The sequence below is a fragment of the Oncorhynchus masou genome, chromosome 1 (assembly GCF_036934945.1).
Source record: "Oncorhynchus masou masou isolate Uvic2021 chromosome 1, UVic_Omas_1.1, whole genome shotgun sequence".
Taxonomy (NCBI): Eukaryota; Metazoa; Chordata; class Actinopteri; order Salmoniformes; family Salmonidae; genus Oncorhynchus; species Oncorhynchus masou.
In genome coordinates, this window is record NC_088212.1 from 21,910,739 (window position 1) to 21,932,156 (window position 21,418).

The window sequence follows — 21,418 nt, forward strand, 5'->3', positions numbered from 1 at the left end:
CTTATTAAAACCATTAACCCTAGTGAATAACAAACAACAAGAATAACATTTTCCTGAATCATTATAATAAGATTTTTTCCAGAGTGATTACAATTGCACTAGAATTTTAGTTTTTTAAATGATATCATTGATATTTTTAGTATGCTTGAGTTTTTTACTGTTAATACATGCGTTCTGTTTTGTGTGATGTAACAATGTAAATAGTTGATCTATATATAAATAAAAACAAATAAATACACTGCTATCTCTTGAAAGAATATTACTTGCATAGTTACACATGAAAGTAAATTGGTCTCAAATTACGTCAGAACCTCAAGTTTACTTTCAAATCTTTGCTTGGTTGAATGTATCCTAATATAAAATAGCGCTATGAAGGTAGATCAAATCAAGGGCAAATCGTAGTTTGTGCCGTCTTGTGTTTATGGTGCTATAAAGTAAAACAGTGACCTCAGCCACAGAAAGCACGCTACATTTTAACACACCCACCGCCCAGCAGACACCAAAACGAACCTCTTCGCATGACCGAGTTCATTTGAATCTGGTGAGGGAGGGAGTGGAGGTCTGGCGCCCGTCCTCAGCACTGTTATTTCTCCCGCTGCCTTCGAGCAACACAGTCGATTCTCCTTACGAAAACGGCTGAATGGAGAGAAGAACATTGTTCTATGACAGCACTAAGGAAACTTCCAGAATTTCTTATGTTCGAAGACAGTTTGCAAGTAGATGCATATCAACGAATAATTTTGAAATTCGTATTGTGAGGTTCGCTGTAGTGTAAGAGGCAAAGTGTGAAGTAGCGGTCACCTTTTGAGTAAAATAACCCATAAAAGATCAGAACCTACAGTATTATCGTTAGTGTCATTTGGTAAGTAATTTCACATTTGCCAAATTAGTTTGACAGTTGGCTGGAATCATGACTCGGAGATCCTGTGTAATTTACGCTACTGGAATTGTCTGCGCCCACCTACTGATAGTGGGGATCGCATTGGTGGTGGCTCAAGTCTTTCAAACAATGATTCACAACCGGCTAAAAAAGGTGAGTTGCAACTTTTTCCCACTTCAAACATACATTTGATAGTTTTATATGCTGGTTGCTTTAATTTGTTAGTTGTATTTGCACTAAACAGCAGACGGTGAGTCACATTCCCATTCCTTGTTATTAGGTGATGTTCGATAGAGGAGGTTACAGCATTTGTTTGCTCAATCCGCATCTCCGGTCATTCGGCCACCCAACATGGGTCAGTGCAGCATGCGTTCCAAGGTCGACAATTTACAAGTGCTGCATGCTTTACCACCAACCAATTGTTTTTTTTGTGGTAGGAAAGCAACATTGTATCATTCATAAATCAGCAATATAGAATCAACCCTCTTGAACAGCTCTGCAAGGCGTTCAGCATTTAAACTCAATGTATAGCCTGATTTGAATCTCACCGGCTGATTTACAATGCCAGGTATGTTCCTGTCACAGCGCGTTGCGGTAACATCATCACCATGGATTGGTGCACTGTAGGCAAGCAGCCGGTTTTATTCCAACAATAAAATAAAGCCCACTCACTTCATTTGCTTTATTATACATAATGGTTGACAGATGAGTTGAAATACAAGTGTACTGGTGCATCTTTATTTGTGGGGTATTCATCTCATTTACCTGTCTGTCACAATATAATTTATTTGGGAATGGGATTTAAAATTATAAGAGCTTTCCTCGTGGTTTATCAGTAAGGGGTTGGAATCTCGTCAGAAGGGTCTGGGGAGGTGCGTGCGCATGGATGGGGGAAGGGAGAGAGACCTTGAAGGCCAAGTCCCGCTTCCTCATTTCACTTTTCATCCTTCTTGCTTACTTGGTTGAACGTCTCTCGCATCTGAACAGCTCTTTTTCTTCCATGCCCACCTCAGTGCCATGCCCACCTCAGCAAAAAATGTCAGACTCAGTCATAGGATAGACACAAACATTCGTTTCGTGGCCGCTGTTAAATTACTTTGGGTCTGGGTTTATTTGGGATATGGTGTCACCCTAGACCTAGAATACATAACATCATGAAATGAAACAAATATTGCTGATGTTGTCAATCGGCCTACCTGTATTTTAAGTTCAAGAAAGTGCAGGAGTCTTATGTGGACATATTGCCGGTAACTGAAAAGATGATAGATAAATTAAGAATGGATGTCCATCCACAACTGTACCACTTCTATATCTAAAACGGCTCATAGAACAACTTTCCTGGATCATAAAACAATGGTGAGCATTCATCTGTTTCATTGTTTCAGCCCTGGCCTGATCTAGGTCTAGAGGACTGCTCTGCCTGGAAAACAACCCGCTGTCCCCTGCCAAAAAAGTTAACATATGTCATATGATTAAGTTATTGTCAACTTTCATTCAAACAGTTTGTCATCCTATAGACAGGAAAACCGCCCCAAAACATGACACTGAATAACATTTATTATTGTCTTGAGAAAGGTTATCAAACCACAACCAGACCTGTAACATCTGTGGGAGTTTTCATTTATTTTTGAGTGAACCTGATGGTTATGTTTTAATATCCTTACCACTCTTCATGTTACCCATCCCCAACCACCAGCTACAAAAATAGTGAGTTTAAAAAATATATTTTAGATAAGATTGATAAACCCTCAACCCTTTGTCCCTGCTTGCAGGTGCTTGTGAGATCAAGGTTTGAAGCATTTCTATGAGCGAATTTATGTAAACATGAAAGCTATGGAAGCCTTTGAGAGACTTTTTTCAAGGGTGTTAAACACAGGAATTATTCTAATCTAGGCCTTGACTTTACCAAAAGTTAGTGTTGCACAGAAACGGTCTCTCTTGGGAATTGTATCCGTTTGAAAGGGACTCAATTTGATTTATAAAAACAAAAGACATCACTAATTGTGAAACTTGGTACCATACTGCTGAAGATCTGAATCACATGTTGGTGGTGGTGGTGGGTTTTCTCACATTCACCTTTCGTGTATGTAGTCAGTGTTTGGCTTTAACTAGAATCCATAGTTGCTACATCCATTTGGACTAATATATAGCCTACCAATTGATTCCTGAAGAATATACAGTGCATTCGGAAAGTATTCAGACTATCACGTTTTCCACATTCTGTTACGTTACAGCTTTATTCTAAAATGGATTAAATAAACTTTCCTCATCAATCTACACACGTGTCGAGGCACAGATCTGGCGAAGGCTACCAAAAAAATGTCTGCAGCATTGAAGGTCCCCAAAAACAGTGGCCTCCAACAGTTTGGAACCACCAAGACTCTTCCTAGAGCTGGCCGGGGGAGAAGGTCACAAGGCACCTTAAAGACTGACCGTGAGAAACAAAATTCTCTGGTCTGATGAAAAAAAGATTTAACTATTTGGCCTGAATGCCAAGTGTCACACCTGGAGGAAACCTGGCCCCATCCCTACGGTGAAGCATGGTGGTGGCAGCATCATGCTGTGGGGATGTTTTTCAGTGGCAGGAACTGGGAGATTAGTCAGGATTGAGGGAATATGAACTGAGCAAAGTGCAGTGAGATCCTTGATGAAAACCTGCTCGAGGGCGCTCAGCACCTCAGACTGGGGTGAAGTTTCACATTCCAACAGGACAATGACCCTAGGCACACAGCCAAGACAATGCAGGAGTGGCTTCGGGACAAGTCTCTGAATGTCCTTGAGGCCCAGCCAGAACCCGGACTTGAACCTGATCGAACATCTCTGGAAAGACCTGAAAATAGCTGTGCAGCGACGCTCCCAATCTAACCCGACAGAGCTTGAGAGGATCTACAGAGAGGAATGGGAGAAACCCCCCAAATACAGGTGTGCCAAGCCTGCAGTGAGTATTCTTGGGTAATTGCTGCCAAAGGTTCCTCAACAAAGTACTGAGTAAAGGGTCTGAATGCTTATGTAAATGTGACTTTCAGTTTCTTAATTCTAATATGTTTGCATAAAATTCTCAACCTGTTTTTGCATTGTCATAATGGGGTATTGTGTGCAGATTGAGTGGGGGGGCAATTTAATCAATCTTAGAATAAGGCTGCGAGGTAACAAAATGCGGATGAAGTCAAGGGATCTGAATACTTTCCGAATGTACTGTAACTTATAAATGCCTCATGATTTTAGTTCAACTGTCATACCCCATCAACCTATAATATAAGCTTATTTTAATCCGTTGTCTGTAAACAAACACTGTACACCATCAAATCAAAGTTTATTTGTCACGTGTGCCCAATACAACAGGGTAGACCTTACAGTGAAATGTTTACTTACAGACTCTAACCAATTAGTGCGGAGAAAAAAAGTTTGTGTAAGTAAAGAAATAAAACAGTAAAGACATCTTGAAAATATGAGCAGCAAGGCTCTATACAGACTCCGGTTAGTCAGGCTTATTGAGGTAGTACATACATGTGGGTATGGTTAAAGTGACTATGCATATATGATGAACAGAGAGTAGCAGTAGAGTAAAAAGAGGGGTTGGCGGGTGGTGGGACACAATGCAGATGGCCAATGTTGGCTAACCGAGCACTGGTTGGTCGGGCCAATTGAGGTAATATGTACATGAATGTATAGTTAAAGTGACTATGCATATAAGATAAACAGAGGAGCAGCAGCGTAAAAGAGGGGTTGGGGGGGCACACAATGCAAATAGTCCGGGTAACCATTTTGGTTAGTCTTGGTTACATTGAGACTAAGGAGATGATGGTGGACTACAGGAAAAGGAGCACCCAGCACATCCCCGTTCTCATCGACGGGGCTGTAGTGGAGCAGGTTGAGAGCTTCAAATTCCTCAGTGTCCACATCAACAACAAACTGGAATGGTCCAAACACACCAAGACAGTCGTGAAGAGGGCACGACAAAGCCTATTCCCCATCAGGAAACTAAAAATACATGGGTAAAATAATAATTGTAAGGCCATGGATGGTCAGTCCTTGCATCCATAGCTCTGTCCATGATTTTGAGAATGGTTACATTTCTACAGGCCCACCCCTCAGCTTTTTACAAAAACAGGCGGAGTGACTGCTTTAATTGTTTCAACTGCGGATTCTAACTTTAAATGCAGCCAATACAACACGCATGATTGGAATAGCTGGCTTAGTATGGCTTGACTTTTTACAACTTTCAGGTGACTCAAATTATCTAATAAAATTTAAAGGGAAATGGCTTCTCGGCATCAAATATGCTATTTTGTTATATATTTCAGGAGTTCTCAGGGATATCTTTATTCCATGCGAAGCGATATTTGACTCCACAGCCTTCATACTTTGCTGTACATCATGAAATGGGCTATTGAATGAGTTGATTCATGTCTTGTGCTGGAAACAGCCTATTTCAGATATGTTTAAAACTGACTAGAGTCTTAGTGAAGCAACAGGCTTCTGTTTTCCCTGAGGAGCATGTCCCCAGTTCAATGCTCTAGCTAGTGAGTGGTGACCTTCTGCACAGTTGTGTTGTGTAGTGTGTTTGTCAGAATGTGTGTATGAGGCAAAATTATCAGATCATTTAGGACTCCGTAGGAAGTATGTACCCAGTTTCCCCTATATTCATTTAGTAGCGGTGGCCCACCGCTGCTTAATTCTTGCCACCAAATATGATATAAAATATATAGTTCTTCCGGGACACACTTTTAAATGGATAGTCTATTGGCCCAATGACTGGAAAACACTGAAAGATCAAGTCTGAACGGGAAACAAGTTTGTGCAGCCGTGTTGAGCCACACCTTAAAAAAAGCGACAACTGAGCTTCTCTGAGGCCTCAAGATGAGTGAGCGGTTTGAATGGTAAAGGCCTTTCCCATGTACACCTCACTTTACTCAAGGGACCGAAAGCAATCAGTAACCCCTTATGTAAAGGACGGGGGGGGGGGGGGTGCGGCATTTCGCACTTGAAGTTAGAAATACCCGCCTTGAATGGTAAAGTTTGTTACAGATTTCTCTATACAGTAGTATTACTTAACAGTATCTTATGAATCAACCAACATTCTCTTTTTAGATTTGACAACCATGTTCTAGCACGCTTCATTTTATCAAAGTGTTGAATGTCACTGCATCTGTTTTAATTGCAGTTGAATTACTCCGGTCCCAGAGCATTTCATGTTATTTTGTACCTAAATCCGAGACGCTCCATTTAGTATGAAATGTTACGTTTCATATGGTATGTATTAACTTGTGGATGTCCATCATCCATTTCTTATGTTAAATGACAATTTGTATGATATCTTCCAAATTTCAATACTTATAATGTTATGAATTTGCAAAATGTAAGATATGTTACAAATTCCAATTTCTTGTGGCTGTTAGCTAGGTGGCTAATGTTAGCTAGGCTATGGCTTTGGGTTCGAGGGAAGGGTTAGCTAACATGCTAAGTAGTTGCAAAGTAGATTTAAAAAACGTAAGTAGTTGAGAAGTTGTTAATTAGCTAAAATGCTAAAGTTGTCCGTGATGAGATTCAACATTTCCGTTATACACCCACCCATCCTCCTTTCGTTTTTGTCTTAAGTAACCTTACCAAACATTTGTATATATACAGTATATCACAAAAGTGAGTACACCCCTCACATTTTTGTAAATATTTGAGTATATCTTTTCATGTGACAACACTGAAGAAATGACACTTTGCTACATTGTAAAGTATGAGTGTACAGCTTGTATAACAGTGTAAATTTGCTGTCCCCTCAAAATAACTCAACACACAGCCATTAATGTCTAAACCGCTGGCAACAAAAGTGAGTACACCCCTATATATATGGGTGTTTACTGTGTTACGTCTAGTCTGAGACCAGATCGGGTTGAAACTGTCTTTCCAGTCAAGCATTTGTAATGTGGGATAATGTTAAACATGATTGAATGCATGATTGGGTAGGCCGTCATTGTAAATAAGAATTTGTTCTTAACTGACTTGCCTAGTTAAATAAAGTTTACACTAATTGTGTTTAAAATGCTCTGGAATTGTGGTGGAATTTACTGGGGCTGGGATGATGCCAGTATTGGAATATTTATTTTCCATGGCAAAAACAAGCAGCAGACAACTCTTTGGTCTTTCAAAAACCTTCTGTATGTAAAATATTGTGTTCTATAGTGAGATAATAAATGCATGTGACTGGATGATAACATAATTATGTTTGTTTGTGTAACCGATGTGAAATGGCTAGCTAGTTAGCGGTGGTGCGCGCTAATAATAGCGTTTCAATCGGTGAAGTCACTCGCTCTGAGACCTTGAAGTAGTTCCCCTTGCTCTGCAAGGGCTGCGGTTTTTGTGGAGCGATAAGTCACCCTCGAATCATCGTTACCTATCTGTGTGCAGAGGGTCCCCGGTTCGAGCCCGGATAGAGGTGAGGGACTAAAGTTAAACTTACATTTGCAATATTAGGGTTGTTTACCTAAGGAAGTTAACCCCATTTTGTTTTCTTGCCACAATACTGAGTATTGCGATACTGGTATCCTTGCAGCTCTAGAATTTACCGGTAAACTTGTTTTTATCTGATCATTGCAGCATTTCAAAAACACAGGACAAATTTAGTCCCACGTGGATTACTGTCGTCTGAGGGACTTATCTGAACACATTTAATCACTTCCCTCTATTCATATGATGACCAATAGGACAGTGCTACTACTCCGTATTGTTTATTCAAACTCATGCTGCCAATTTGGTGAGTGGTCATTTAAGGAAAAATGCAAACATCCATTGATCAGCCTGCTGGGGTTCACCCAAACCTCCTTTGCTGTTTTCACTCAGGTTTTCTTCTGACAGTTATTCACCTATGTTTTCCCCTGGGGTTTTGGTGTGCTGGCATTGTCTTCGCTACTGTCTTCGCTATTATCTGCAGTGTGTGTGCTCTCTTCTGGTATAACCTGAAAGGGTTGTTGATGGGTGGTGCAGCTAAAATAAAAAAATTAATAGCTTTTGAAAGCCAAAATATCTTTAGTTTAGAGATTAATGGGGTTACTGGTTCAAATAGCTTTTTAGGCCAGCGCTCCTTCTATCCCTCAAACGTACTACCCTAAACAGATTACACTTGGAGCGATCATTGTTGTTTTGGACCGTCCTTAAATAACTGTTTCTCTATAACAATACTTTTTTTAGGAATTGACTTTGACAGAGGCAAGCCGAGTATTTGAGTCATGGAAGAACCCGCCGCCTCCAGTCTACATGGAGTATTACTTCTTCAACGTGACCAATCCAGAAGTGTTCTTAGCAGGGGGAAAGGCAGTGGTCACCCAGATTGGACCTTACACTTACAGGTGGGTTGACCACACACTCACTGTTGTCCTTTGAAATTAGGAGGGCTTAGTTCACACAGGAATGAATCTTATCTTGAGATCCAGAGTCATAACTTTGACTTAATTGGAAATCATGTATCGATGCCAACGGAAGGGTTTTGCATGTGCTCATCTCAAGTTAAGATTCAGCTTACAATGTATTTGTTTTATTATCTGTTCGTTTGATCATGGGAAGCTGGTGATTCAGGTCCTGGGAAAGTCCTATTGAATGAAAGTGGTTCCATGCTGCTGAACCTGCTGATGGACTTGTTTGAACTTGTCTTTCACCCCCATGTGAACATCTGTGTGGACCGACTTAATCCTCATATCCACATCTTTCCATAACAGGGAATACAGACCTAGGGAAAATGTGACTTTCCTTGAAAATGGAACCAAGGTTTATGCCCTGAATCCCAAAAGCTTTGTCTTCGTCCCAGAGAAGTCCAGAGGTAATCCAGAGGTCGACATTCTGAGGACAGTCAACATCCCAGCTGTGGTGAGTTAGTATGTGTCCCTCTCGGCCTCTGCTTGTTACCTCTACATTTGGTATACTTGTGCAGTCTTCGCTTATGCAGTGTATCTTAGCTGCCATGGACACGTTGTATCTGCAATATAGTGTGTTATAAACTGTGGTGCAACACAGTTTGAGTACTTAGAAACATGAGGGTGTGAATTATTCCACAAGTGTGTCCTCTTCTGTTTTGGTTAAGTTTAACCTTTCAAGATTCCCAGTATAACCGCTGTAACCCCATATTGACATTCCTTTACTGCATCATTCCAGTAGACTTTCCAAGCATTATGCTAAATGCTGTATTATGACATCTTGGGGTCTTGTTCCTACCAACCTTTTACTTTATAGCAGACACTTTCATGGACGTAATCCAATTTCCATTAATGAGAACCAGACCAGAGTCTAGACAGCAACCAAAGCTATAGACTTAAAAACGTTGTTTATAATTTTGTTACTAGTGGTATGATCGAATGTGAGCTCTATCCCCTTCTCTCTCTGTTTCCTCTCCCTCTATAGGCTGTGATGAGTGAGCTGAACTCCTACTCCTTCCTGCTGCGTACCTTCGTCTCCATATATATGAAGTCCATCGGCGTGGAGATCTTCATGACCCGCACTGTCCACGAGGTGCTGTGGGGCTTCAAGGACCCTTTGCTCACCAAAATCCACAGCCTTAGGCCAGAGGTGGATGAGATGTTTGGGCTGATGTGGAAGGTAGGCACTGTTCATGTTTAGTAAAACCTTGAAATATATTTAATCAGATTACACTTCTGAATACAGTCATTCACTAAAGTTATAACCTTAGCTAATGGCCAGTCTTGAAATTTGTGATTTAACCGAAATTTGTGAAATTGCACTAGAAATCCTTTAGTCATTGAACCAGTAGGTGGTTGGTAGGGCCCGGGAGGATGTTTCTGTTGTTAGGGCCCGGGAGGATGTTTCTGTTGTTAGGGCCCGGGAGGATGTTTCTGTTGTTAGGGCCCGGGAGGATGTTTCTGTTGTTAGGGCCCGGGAGGATGTTTCTGTTGGTAGGGCCCGGGAGGATGTTTCTGTTGGTAGGGCCCGGGAGGATGTCTCTGTTGGTAGGGCCCGGGAGGATGTCTCGTGGAGTCATCACGTGATGAGTGAAAATGACAAAATGCTGATGAAGCTGCTTTACTTACCCTTTTTCTGGGAGACTCGTGTCTACTTTGGAGACTCCCATCTACTATTCCACCTACCGCAATAACAATGTGAATAGTTTTCTCAGGTTCCACAAACCAGATAATGCTGCATTAATTGGAAATCCTCTGAAAGAACTAGACGTTGGGTAGAATTTGACCTAAATTGTAAAATCTCAACTGTCAAAGCATTTGTGTCAAACGTTTTGGTCAACTACAGTCGCTTACCGCTGCCTATAAAATTGTAATATGAGAAGGAAAAACAGACTGGGATAGGCAGGCTACAGTAGTGCAGTGGCATTTGTTTTCACTCTAGGACAATATCCCCCGTCAGTACAGTTCCAACAATGACAACCAGACACTTTAAACACTGAAATTTCTTCCCAAATGACCGTTTTAACAGCATTGCAGGAAGGTGTTCTTATTTTTCCTCTGCTTATCAAGAGTCCATGTGGCTGTTTCTAATTCTGTACCTGTCCACTGTTCTCCTGGATGTTGGATGTATTCCTTTTGATATGACAGTCTAACTGAACTATTGTCTTTCTCTCTCCTCCTAGAAAAATGGAACTCATGAAGGAGAGTTTGTGTTCCTGACTGGTGAACGTGATTACATGGAATATGGCAGAATAGACACATGGAATGGGTTGACGTAAGGACCTTTATTTCCCTTTGTTTTCCACCTTCATGTTGTCAAAAAACCTTCATGGTTGTCAAACATTTCTCATGTCAGCAGTTTTCTTTTTGGTCCTTGCCCTGCAACATTGGGTTTACTCATTGAACAGGAATGAATTGGGATCTGTCCAAATTCAAAGTCCAAGGATAAACTCATTTGCTCCCTGTCATGACAGAGCAGATTGCAAATTCGTATATTTAAATATCAGAAATAGAAAACCGCTTCCAGGCATTTGAAATGAAATCAGTATTTGGCCCCGCCGTGTTGTTTTATAACAACCTTGTGTAAACGAAAGCTTCTTGATGTCTAACATATCCCGGACCTTTCCCCTATCAACAGTGAAATGTCATGGTGGTCCTCTAACCAGAGCAACATGATCAACGGGACGGACGGGAGTGTGTTCCACCCTCTGTTGTCTAGGAAAGAGCTGCTGTACATCTTTGCGGCTGACCTCTGCAGGTACGTCAGTCATATCTCCAAATCTGTATTGTCTGTAGTTGTATTATTTTTTTACAGTCAAAGCAGCCAGTACAGAGCGGGACGGTGGTTTAGGTGACAGCCAAGAATGATCGAGAAATGACTGACTCGTATTCATATCGGACTGGTAAACCACTGTAGGAGACGCCACACCCTGGCCATGGTAAACGGGTGTGAGTTGGGCATGATCCAACTAACACCATAATGCGTGAGGAGTATCTGGAGAAGAGGCACATAGTATAAAATGGAGCTTTGACTCAATTGAGACAGTTGTACTTTGTCTTCTCATATTCACCCAATGTTCCACACAGTAGGTGACACATTTGTTAACACAGACCTCACAATCTCCTCTGCAAAATGACATGTGTAGAACTGAATTCCAAATTCCTGCCGTAAGTTTTGTGAACTGAGAAACTCCTACACAGTTTATGTGTCCTTCTCCTTGTTCTTACCTGCCTCTGGGGTTTAGGTCTATCCATCTGGGTTATGTTGAGGACGTGGACGTGAAGGGCATCCCAGCCTACCGTTTCGCCCCGCCCCACGACGTCCTACAGAGTCCTGAGGAGAACCCCACTAACGCCGGCTTCTGTGTGCCAGCTGGGGACTGCCTCGGCACCGGGGTGCTAAAAGTCAGTGTTTGCAGAGAAGGTAAGAGATGGTTAATTACTGTCACAACCCTGGTTGGCATAACATTATATGTGCCCCACATACCCACTGTTTGTTTTGACTAACCCTATAACCTAATTTTTTTGACCGATTCAAAAAAATATAACAAAAAATACAAAAGTTATAATAATAACCTAATCAATCTAGTTCTAGCTGCAATCCAAGCTCCAATAGATATCAAATGTCCATGTTTGAGTATCCAGATTTCATAGTAGTGTAGATGGTGAATGATTAACTCTGGATGAGGGCTATAAAACACTTGAATTTGAGGATAAAGATCATCTCAAGGCTTTCCCCTCATAAAACAATCACATAGCATATAAATGCACTACGTTAACCCTTAAGTCTTGTGAGGGAAGTAGATATATTTTTAAGAGACATCCGCTTTCGTAGTGTGGTGCAGAGAGAGTTCAACAATCGGGGCAAAGTTATTCCTCAGTGTTCGTAATGCTGAAATCATGGTTCTATTGATTTGAGGCTGTTCTAACCGCGTCCTCTTGGGGCTGCAGTATAGGTGAATAGGACTCTTTATTAATATAGGTGAATAGGACAATTTATTAATATAGGTGAATAGGACAATTTATTAATATAGGTGAATAGGACCCTTTATTAATTCCTTATGGTGGTTTGAATTCCATTTGTCAGATATAGCAGTTTGGATAATGTTCATATTCCTTAGTGAGGGTTATTGGCTCCCACACTGGAACACATTACATGGTGTCTCTATGAGTAGTACCTTGTGGAACTTCATAATGGTCATTCTGACCTCAAAGAAAACGCTTTGTCATGGGTTGAAAAAAACGAATTTCACTGTATCAGAACATGTCCGGTACAGACCGCCTTTCCAATGGCAAGGAAGGAACTTGACACATATTTTTGCTATTTGTGCCGTTACCTCCATGCCTGGGTAATAATACCAGATAGCACACGTTATCAATCTGATGTTTCCCTTTTAGAGCCCCAATATTAAAACATTGGAATTTGTTTTGCCTAATCCTCTCTTATGGCAGTCCAAGATAAGGACATGGGCTATTTGATGTAATATTTGTTGCTTGTGGTGTTTTCTCTTAAATTGCATTTCTTTCCCATCTCCCTCATCTTGTCCATAGGTGCACCTATCGTGGTGTCGTTCCCCCACTTTTATCAGGCAGATGACAAGTACATTAATGCTGTTGATGGACTGCACCCCAACAAGGAGGAGCATGAGACTTACCTTGACCTTAACCCGGTATGAACAAACATTTTATCTACCATATACAGTGGGGCAAAAAAAGTATTTAGTCAGCCACCAATTGTGCAAGTTCTCCCACTTAAAAAGATGAGAGGCCTGCAATTTTCATCATAGGTACACTTCAACTATGACAGACAAAATGAGAAAAAAAATCCAGAAAATCACATTGTAGGATTTTTTATGAATTTATTTGCAAATTATGGTGGAAAATAAGTATTTGGTCACCTACAAACAAGCAAGATTTCTGGCTCTCACAGACCTGTAACTTCTTCTTTAAGAGGCTCCTCTGTCCTCCACTCGTTACCTGTATTAATGGCACCTGTTTGAACTTTATCAGTATAAAAGACACCTGTCCACAACCTCAAACAGTCACACTCCAAACTCCACTATGGCCTAGACCAAAGAGCTGTCAAAGGACACCAGAAACAAAATTGTAGACCTGCACCAGGCTGGGAAGACTGAATCTGCAATAGGTAAGCAGCTTGGTTTGAAGAAATCAACTGTGGGAGCAATTATTAGGAAATGGAAGACATAAAAGACCACTGATAATCTCCCTCGATCTGGGGCTCCACGCAAGATCTCACCGCGTGGGGTCAAAATGATCACAAGAACGGTGAGCAAAAATCCCAGAACCACACAGGGGGACCTAGTGAATGACCTGCAGAGAGCTGGGACCAAAGTAACAAAGCCTACCATCAGTAACACACTACGCCGCCAGGGACTCAAATCCTGCAGTGCCAGACGTACTGGCTTAAGCAGGGGGACACGTGTCCAGGCCCATCTGAAGTTTGCTAGAGAGCATTTGGATGAACCAGAAGAAGATTGGGAGAATGTCAGATGAAACCAAAATATAACTTTTTGGTTAAACTCAACTCGTCGTGTTTGGAGGACAAAGAGTTGCATCCAAAGAACACCATACCTACTGTGAAGCATGGGGGTGGAAACATCATGCTTTGGGGCTGTTTTTCTGCAAAGGGAGCAGGACGACTGATCTGTGTAAAGGAAAGAATGAATGGGGCCATGTATCGTGAGATTGAGTGAAAACCTCCTTCCATCAGCAAGGGCATTGAAGATGAAACGTGGCTGTGTCTTTTCAGCATGACAATGATCCCAAACACACTGCCCGGCAACGAAGGAGCGAAGGAGTGGCTTCGTAAGAAGCATTTCAAGGTCCTGGAGTGGCCTAGCCAGTCTCCAGATCTCAACCCCATAGAAAATCTTTGGAGGGAGTTGAAGGTCCGTGTTGCCCAGCATCAGCCCCAAAACATCACTGCTGTAGAGGAGATCTGCATGGAGGAATGGGCCAAAATACCAGCAACGGTGTGTGAGAACCTTGTGAAGAGTTACAGAAAACGTTTGACCTCTGTCATTGCCAACAAAGGGTATATAACAAAGTATTGAGAAACTTTTGTTATTGAACAAATACTTATTTTCCACCATAATTTGCAAATAAATTCATTAAAAATCCTAAAATGTGATTTTCTGGATTTTCTTTTCTCATTTTGTCTGTCATAGTTGAAGTGTACCTATGATGAAAATTACAGGCCTCTCATATTTTTAAGTGGGAGAACTTGCACAATTGGTGGCTGACTAAATACTTTTTTGCCCCACTGTATAGTGATGAGGCCAATAACACTTACATACTCTCATTGTGTGTATACTGTATTTAATAGCTCTATTACATATTGTATGTGTCAATTAATGCAGTACCAGTGGAATATAAACATTTTGCTTCCTCCATGTTGGAAAGGGCATGTTCTAACTGAATACGTTTCTATTACTTAATTTTAAAGCCTTATTTTGTTTTTTAGACCACTGGGGTTCCCATCCGTGCTTGCAAGAGAGCCCAGCTCAATATCATTTTGAACAGAGTTCCAGGCTTCCCGTAAGTATAGCAATCTGAACAGTTTGCCGCACTCACCCTTCTCATCCCTCATACAAATTGAGTGAAAAGGCCTATTGTTGAACCTCAAGTCCTCACTTCATTTTCTCTTCCACAGCAAAACCAAACATCTAAACGAGATCATTTTTCCCATTATGTTTGTCAATGAGGTAAGACTTATCTCCTCCCTTTCTCTCTCCAATTTGTTGTGAAATTCAGTCATCCTCACGTGCAGTTAAGACATCAAATTAAGTTGTATTAGACAGAAATCGCAGATATTTAGCTAGAGAGAACCCTCTAGTCTATTATTAAGATCAGGTAATAACAACATAGTAAAGACAGGTTAATAACCTTAGTGACCCCCCCCCACCACCTTCCCCCAGACGGCCACTATTGACGATGACTCTGCTGCCCAGATGAGAACCCTGCTGCTCATCGTGACCTTGGTGTCCAACTTCCCTCTGCTCATCGTGGGCATGGGAGCCATCCTGCTCATTGTCCTAGTCGTCCTGGTCTGCAGGTCTCGCCAGAAGAAGGTAAGACCTGTCCTCTACCCCTGCGCTTATTACCAGGAGACCACAAACAGTTTTTTTTGTAGCAGTAATATTCATAAGCTTCTCTAAAATATAGTGTAAATTCTGCACGTCACTCACAATATGTCAGTTGTTGTCCAGGAATGTTCTAAGTGATTAGAATTGAATGGTGCATTGATACAACAAAGGTTTTATGTTAGCTTTGACTGTGCTCTTGCATGTTTGATCTGTTTTATATACAATTTATTCTTCTATATTAACATCAGTGATCTGGTGTCTGGGTTCTCCATCTCCTTGCATGTTAAGTTAACACCATGCATGAGGAACCTCACATAGTCAACATGTGCTGCCTTCTGTAATCTCTGTATGAAATTATAGTGCTGCTGGCCTTTCTAACAATTTTAAATAACGGAGGTCAAAACCGGAAGTATAGATCTTAATTTAGCAGTCCCTGTTGGCAGATAGACAGTCACAATGATGACCGTGTATAGGCTACACTACCGTACAGGCCAAAGAGTGCTCTGAACTCTAGTAACAATAGTTCTGTAGGATAGCCAGGGTACTTTCAACACTTATGTGTTTGTCTAGGTTAGTCCATCTGACCCCATTTGCACGACCCCATTCACCACCCATCAGTTGTGACTCTGATAGATGGGGGTTATCTTAGTAGAAGTTCACATGTCATAGCTTGGAATATCAAATAAAGCTATAATCCTTAATTCAAACAAAACCTTTGTTAAAAAGCTGAGGAATGAGTCTGGAGAAATGTAACCACTGACAGAAACACCAGACATGGATGCATGGACTGACCATTGACAATATAAAATAGTTTTTACCATGTTTTGAGGCTTCAGTGTTTGTTTACATTTACACCGCTTACAAACATTGGAGTAAAAGTAGCTTGTATTTTGGGTTTTGATGGGGTACGACAGTTGAAATAAGCTTATGAGAGTCATAAGTTATATTTTCCAAAATCAATGGGTTTCTATCATTCATTTATAAGACCAAAGATGAATGTATCAACTAAGGATTCCAGCTTTGAAGAACTGTATAGTTACCGTGTTATGATCAAAATGTTCTGTAACCCCCCCCCTGTTTCCTTTCTGTTTTAGAATGAAGTAAAACGTATTGATTTTACTGAAGCTTTTCATTCTTTTACTGTAAGTCTTAATTTGCCTCATTTGTCATTTTCGTTTAGTTATTAGCAATTCTTGCTTATTTTAATATCTAATATATTTAGGTATAATATATACATTTATTTTACATTCCTGCTTCATAGTGGTATTTCTTCATTAAGTTGAACGTTTTTGAGTTTGTTGGTTTTGTACAGTGACATTAATGAATGATTATCCACTATTAGTTTATTATATACCATTGCAATACAATTCCGATTTAGTTGTGAACATATAACATTTGTTTGTTGTTTTCATGGTTGAATTCTGCTTTGTTGTTTACAAAATGTCTCTCCCTCTTCAGACGGCAAAAGATGAAACGGCCTACACTCAAGTCAGCGACAAACCAGAGGTTGAACCATCAGAAAACAACTATACCAACCAGCCAATGAGGAACGGCTCCTACATCGCCATGTCTCCCGTGGAGGCTCAGAAGTGTTGATGCAGGCTGCATTGTGTGGAGGGGCAGGCGGAGCAGCCTGGGCGTGGTAGTATAACCAAGGCAGGGTTTTACAGTGCGGAACAGAGGTTTTCACTTTTGGGCAACAACCCCAATAAATGTCCACGTCAATCAAGATGCTGCTCATCTCAATGATGCTCATGACTATCCTGCTGAGCATGGTCTTTCTGCCTGACATAGTGCAAAACAACAACTCCTGTCTCTGTTCTGTTGGGCTCAGTGCTGGGTTCATGAAGGAACACTTGGACAGCCAGGACAACTTTTTTGAGTATTTTCTGCGAGGGAATAAATATCAAATTATGCAGTATTCTCACTAATTAATAACAACCACTGAGCAGTCACTATCAGCGTTCTACTGACTGATGGGTAGTCTTCACCTGATTTAATGACGACTAGAGGGTCCTGAAACATTTCTTTGTATCAGTGTTTGTGAGGTCACCTCAAACAGCCACCAGATTAAAACATCTGGTATTCTTCTCTCCCTGTAACTGAGTATTCACTGACTCAGAATATAAGTGGTTTTGCTAGTAAAACTGTACTTAGCATATCCTTTTTGAAGAAAAAAGAAATGGACTACTTATAATATATTTTCTTTTCCAGGGATGAATCCGTCAGTGCACACACCCAAGTTGTTATCCAATAGAATTTGTGACAGTTTGTATGTCTTACCATGCAGTGTCCTGTTTTGATTGGACTATAGGGACTATTTTTCTTGATGAAGGCTCAGTGTAGTATGACAACTAGACATTTAGCTCTTTTTCCCTTTCCCTTTTTCCCCAACACTAGTTTGAGACAGATTTATTTCTAAACCTTAGACATTTCTTCAGATAAGGCATTAGTAAATAGCTGCTTTCCCATTTAAGGAAAGGCCTAAACTTTCATCTCGTATTGAAATTGTAAGAAAAAAAACATACCCACAAAACTTACAAGGGAGACTTGAACCTACTTTCTGCCTTACAATTTTCAGTGTTTCTTTGTTGATATGGTAAAACGCTGGATATCTTAATAGTTGTACATATGCAAGGGGGAAATGTCTGGCTACCTCTGACCTAATCCAGCAAGTAGTCACAGGTGTGCCGAAGACACCATTTTTTTTTTTAACATCAGTGTGGACCCACTTTGTGTCTGCATCAATACTTGGAGAAAGCACAATTTGGATTGATAGTACAGTCCTCATAACAAGGTGACCAGGTTTTCACATAAAGATGAAACGCTGTTAAACATCGACTGGTGCACCGTAAAAAAAAATGCAGGTGAATTGTAGAATAAACAATCGGGCCATGCACACCGCTTCTGCTGTGCATGTTATGTCAGTCAACTGGCTTGCCAAGGAGCTGCAGATATTCAGACGAACATGGCACTTGAATCACTCTTTGTCTGATGTGTTTTTGGGGCCATTTTGGTCACTAGTCTCTGTCGTGTCAAGCCTTTTGGCAGTTGCTTCTGGAAAAAATGAACTAAGGCCATAATACTGTCAACTTGAAAATTCCTGCACTTTCCCCAAAAAAGAACATGCCCTGTGTTTTTTTTGGTTGTTATATAAAATGCAAGGGTCCTTCTGTGTATTTCAGTAGTTTGCCCCAGGGTTGTTTTTCAATGTGGTTCCTGAGGTGTTGTTCTAGATGGACACTTTGCCTTTGTTACTTGCTTTTCAGTACATTGCATATTTTTTATTTTATTTGTGTCTAATATTGCTGCTATTAATTGCCATAACCTATGGACTTGTATTTTTTTCTATGGATGAGCCATCCATGCTCATATTCTGTTTTAAGGTTGTTCCAACAGAAACCAGTATCAACTTCTAAATTGCTATGTCTGGTCTCTGTGAAGCAACTCTGTAAATATTGAATATTTGAGCAGGATACAATGCCCAAAGCTTGCTGTCATTTACTGTGATTAGCACATAACTATAGATGGCAACACATTGTAACATGAGGAATTGTCCATATTGGGATTATTTGTAATACTTGTTTCTGTGGGTGACTATAGAGTTTTCAACTGGAAACTCTGGAGTTCTAGATGGGATGCCCTAGTAAACAAATGTAATAGTTTTTTTTTTTTTCTCAAGTATGAGTTTGGTTGTGCAATTAAGGATGTTTGTCAGACATGGCTTTGGGCATCTACTCAAACTTTGGTCCTGGTTATATTCTATGTCAAGGGCCAATAAACAGTAGGCCTTTTCAGCTCAATCTATATACAAGCAATCATGGCCTTGTGCATGTATTGCTTACTTGTTTAATCATCACAGTATATCTTACCATCCTTATTGACTTGAATCTATAAGACCTTAAACCTGAACTGTTGTGTGCACACGCATACACCTGAGCCAATACTTACCACTGTCTGACTGACTAGTCCCATTCACCTTTTGTACCCAATCATTCAAGTCCATTCACTCCCCTGTGCTTGACCAAAGATAACCTACATAGATCGGATCCAGCTCGTGTTTACTCTATTTAGAGAGAACGGTTGTGCCGCCACCACCGTCTGCCTACCTTCTACACTATGGCTGCGTCTGGAATTGCACCCTATATCGTATACAGTACATTACTTTTGACCAGGGCCCACAGGCTCTGGTCAAAGGTAGTGCCCCCTGGTCAAAGGTAGTGCCCCCTGGTCAAAGGTAGTGCCCCCTGGTCAAAGGTAGTGCCCCCTGGTCAAAGGTAGTGCCCCCTGGTCAAAGGTAGTGCCCCCTGGTCAAAGGTAGTGCCCCCTGGTCAAAGGTAGTGCCCCCTGGTCAAAGGTAGTGCACTGTATAGGGAATAAGTTGCTGTTTCGGATGCATTCCAAATGCAGTGTATTTACAAGTGTTTGAGTCGTGCTTCTTCCATCATGGCCAAAAGATGTAGTTTTTACAATTTGATAAGGATTATTAATATTAAGCGAACGTCAAAGGGTTAAAATGCATCTCTAATGTGAAGGGGAAAAACTGAGTTATGTATTGACGCAGCAATACAAGGTTATGTAAAATTTTATATAAATGTTTTTAAATCTGACACTTTATGTATCCATATGTTCATTGTTATATTTGTCCCGTGTGTATGTTTTTTGTGGCCGTGTTTCATTTCTAAGTACAGTTTATTTTTTAATATTCAACGGGGGTTATCGCACACATGTTCAGTTTGTATCATGAAATGTTTCTCACAGAAAAATACATCTTGTAAAGCTGGTTCATAATGTGAGATATTGATCCATCAGTGAGGGTAGCAAAGTCCCCAAATGTTCTGAGAGAATTCCTTGGTGGTTGTGAATGTGTGTGTGTGTAGGATAATAAGCTAATGTAGACCTATTTTTGTGCAGCTAATGCACCGTTTTGTCAAACTGGAGTGATTAATTGGAAGGCTGACTATCTGTGTACATGTGTAGGGAGATTGCCTTGGTGCCGGAACAGGAACAAGGGAAGTGTACTCTCAATCTAACCCATAGATGAATGAAGCCCTCCTTCAGGGAAGAACGCTGGTGCCATACATCCTTTTATTTCATAAATTTACTTTCACGTTACTGATTTTTTTTTTGTTTAAAGCAGTGTAGCTGCTCTAACTGTATACTGTTCACATGTCATTGCGTGTAAGTTTCTCAGTCACCGACTAACAGACATTTCATGTTACTTCTGAGATATATTTTTTTGCTGCTGAAAGTGACAATCGTCATATTTGGTACAAAACTATTTCAAAAGTAATCCATAACTTTTAGTTAATTTACACTGCACAAATGTTTATACAATGCTTTTGTAAACATTTTTAGTGTATTTGCAAAAATAAATACATTTGCAATGAATGCAAAGAATACAGTTGATGGCTTAATTTTTTCAGTCTTGCTTGCTTTTAATACACTACTGATAAATACTAAAGTTTTACTTTTTAATACATTGAGACCGTAGTAGTTTAACATTTTCTCTGCTTGTGGTATTTGTTGGTGCCTTCACACCCATGACCAAAAGTATGTGAACCTCTCATTCCAAAATCATGGGCATTTATATGGAGTTTGTTTACCCCCCCCCCCCCCTTGCTGCAACAACAGCCTCCACTCTTCTGGGAAGGAGTTCCACTAGATGTTGGATCAGTGCTGCAGTGACTTGCTTCCTTCCATTCAGCCACGACCTCTCCCTAATTGGAGTAAACTAATGAACAACACTTAGGCTTCTACTTCCAGTGAGGTCGAGCACTGATGTTGGACAATTAGGCCTGATTCGCATTCTGCGTTCCAATTCATCCAAAAGGTGTTCAATAGGGTTGAGGTCAGGGCTCTGCAGACAGGTCAAGTTCTTCCTCGCCGATCTCGACAAGCCATTTCTGTATGGACCTTGTTTTGTGCAGGGGTTTTTGTCATGCTGAAACAGGAATGGGCCTTCCCCAAACTGTTGCCACAAAGTAGGAAACACAGAATAGTCTAGAATGTCATTGTATGCTGTAGCGTTA

The 21,418-nt window shown here is 40.7% G+C and overlaps 1 protein-coding gene across 2 annotated transcripts; it reads left to right on the plus strand.

Moving 5' to 3' along the window:
* The first annotated feature begins 528 nt into the window (after positions 1–528).
* On the plus strand, positions 529–20,777 carry scarb2a (scavenger receptor class B, member 2a). Of its 2 annotated transcripts, XM_064962560.1 has the most exons (14): positions 529–862; positions 972–1,033; positions 8,063–8,220; positions 8,587–8,734; positions 9,266–9,460; positions 10,464–10,555; positions 10,919–11,038; positions 11,526–11,704; positions 12,832–12,950; positions 14,765–14,838; positions 14,954–15,005; positions 15,219–15,371; positions 16,481–16,528; positions 16,845–20,777. In XM_064962560.1, exons 2-14 carry the CDS (start codon positions 1,010–1,012, stop codon positions 16,980–16,982), a joined length of 1,500 nt encoding a protein of 499 aa, XP_064818632.1. In that variant the 5' UTR covers positions 529–862; positions 972–1,009; the 3' UTR covers positions 16,983–20,777. The 2 variants fall into 2 exon arrangements, with proteins under 2 accessions (XP_064818632.1, XP_064818579.1); XM_064962507.1 differs by having other exon boundaries at positions 529–1,033.
* The last annotated feature ends 641 nt before the right edge of the window (positions 20,778–21,418 follow it).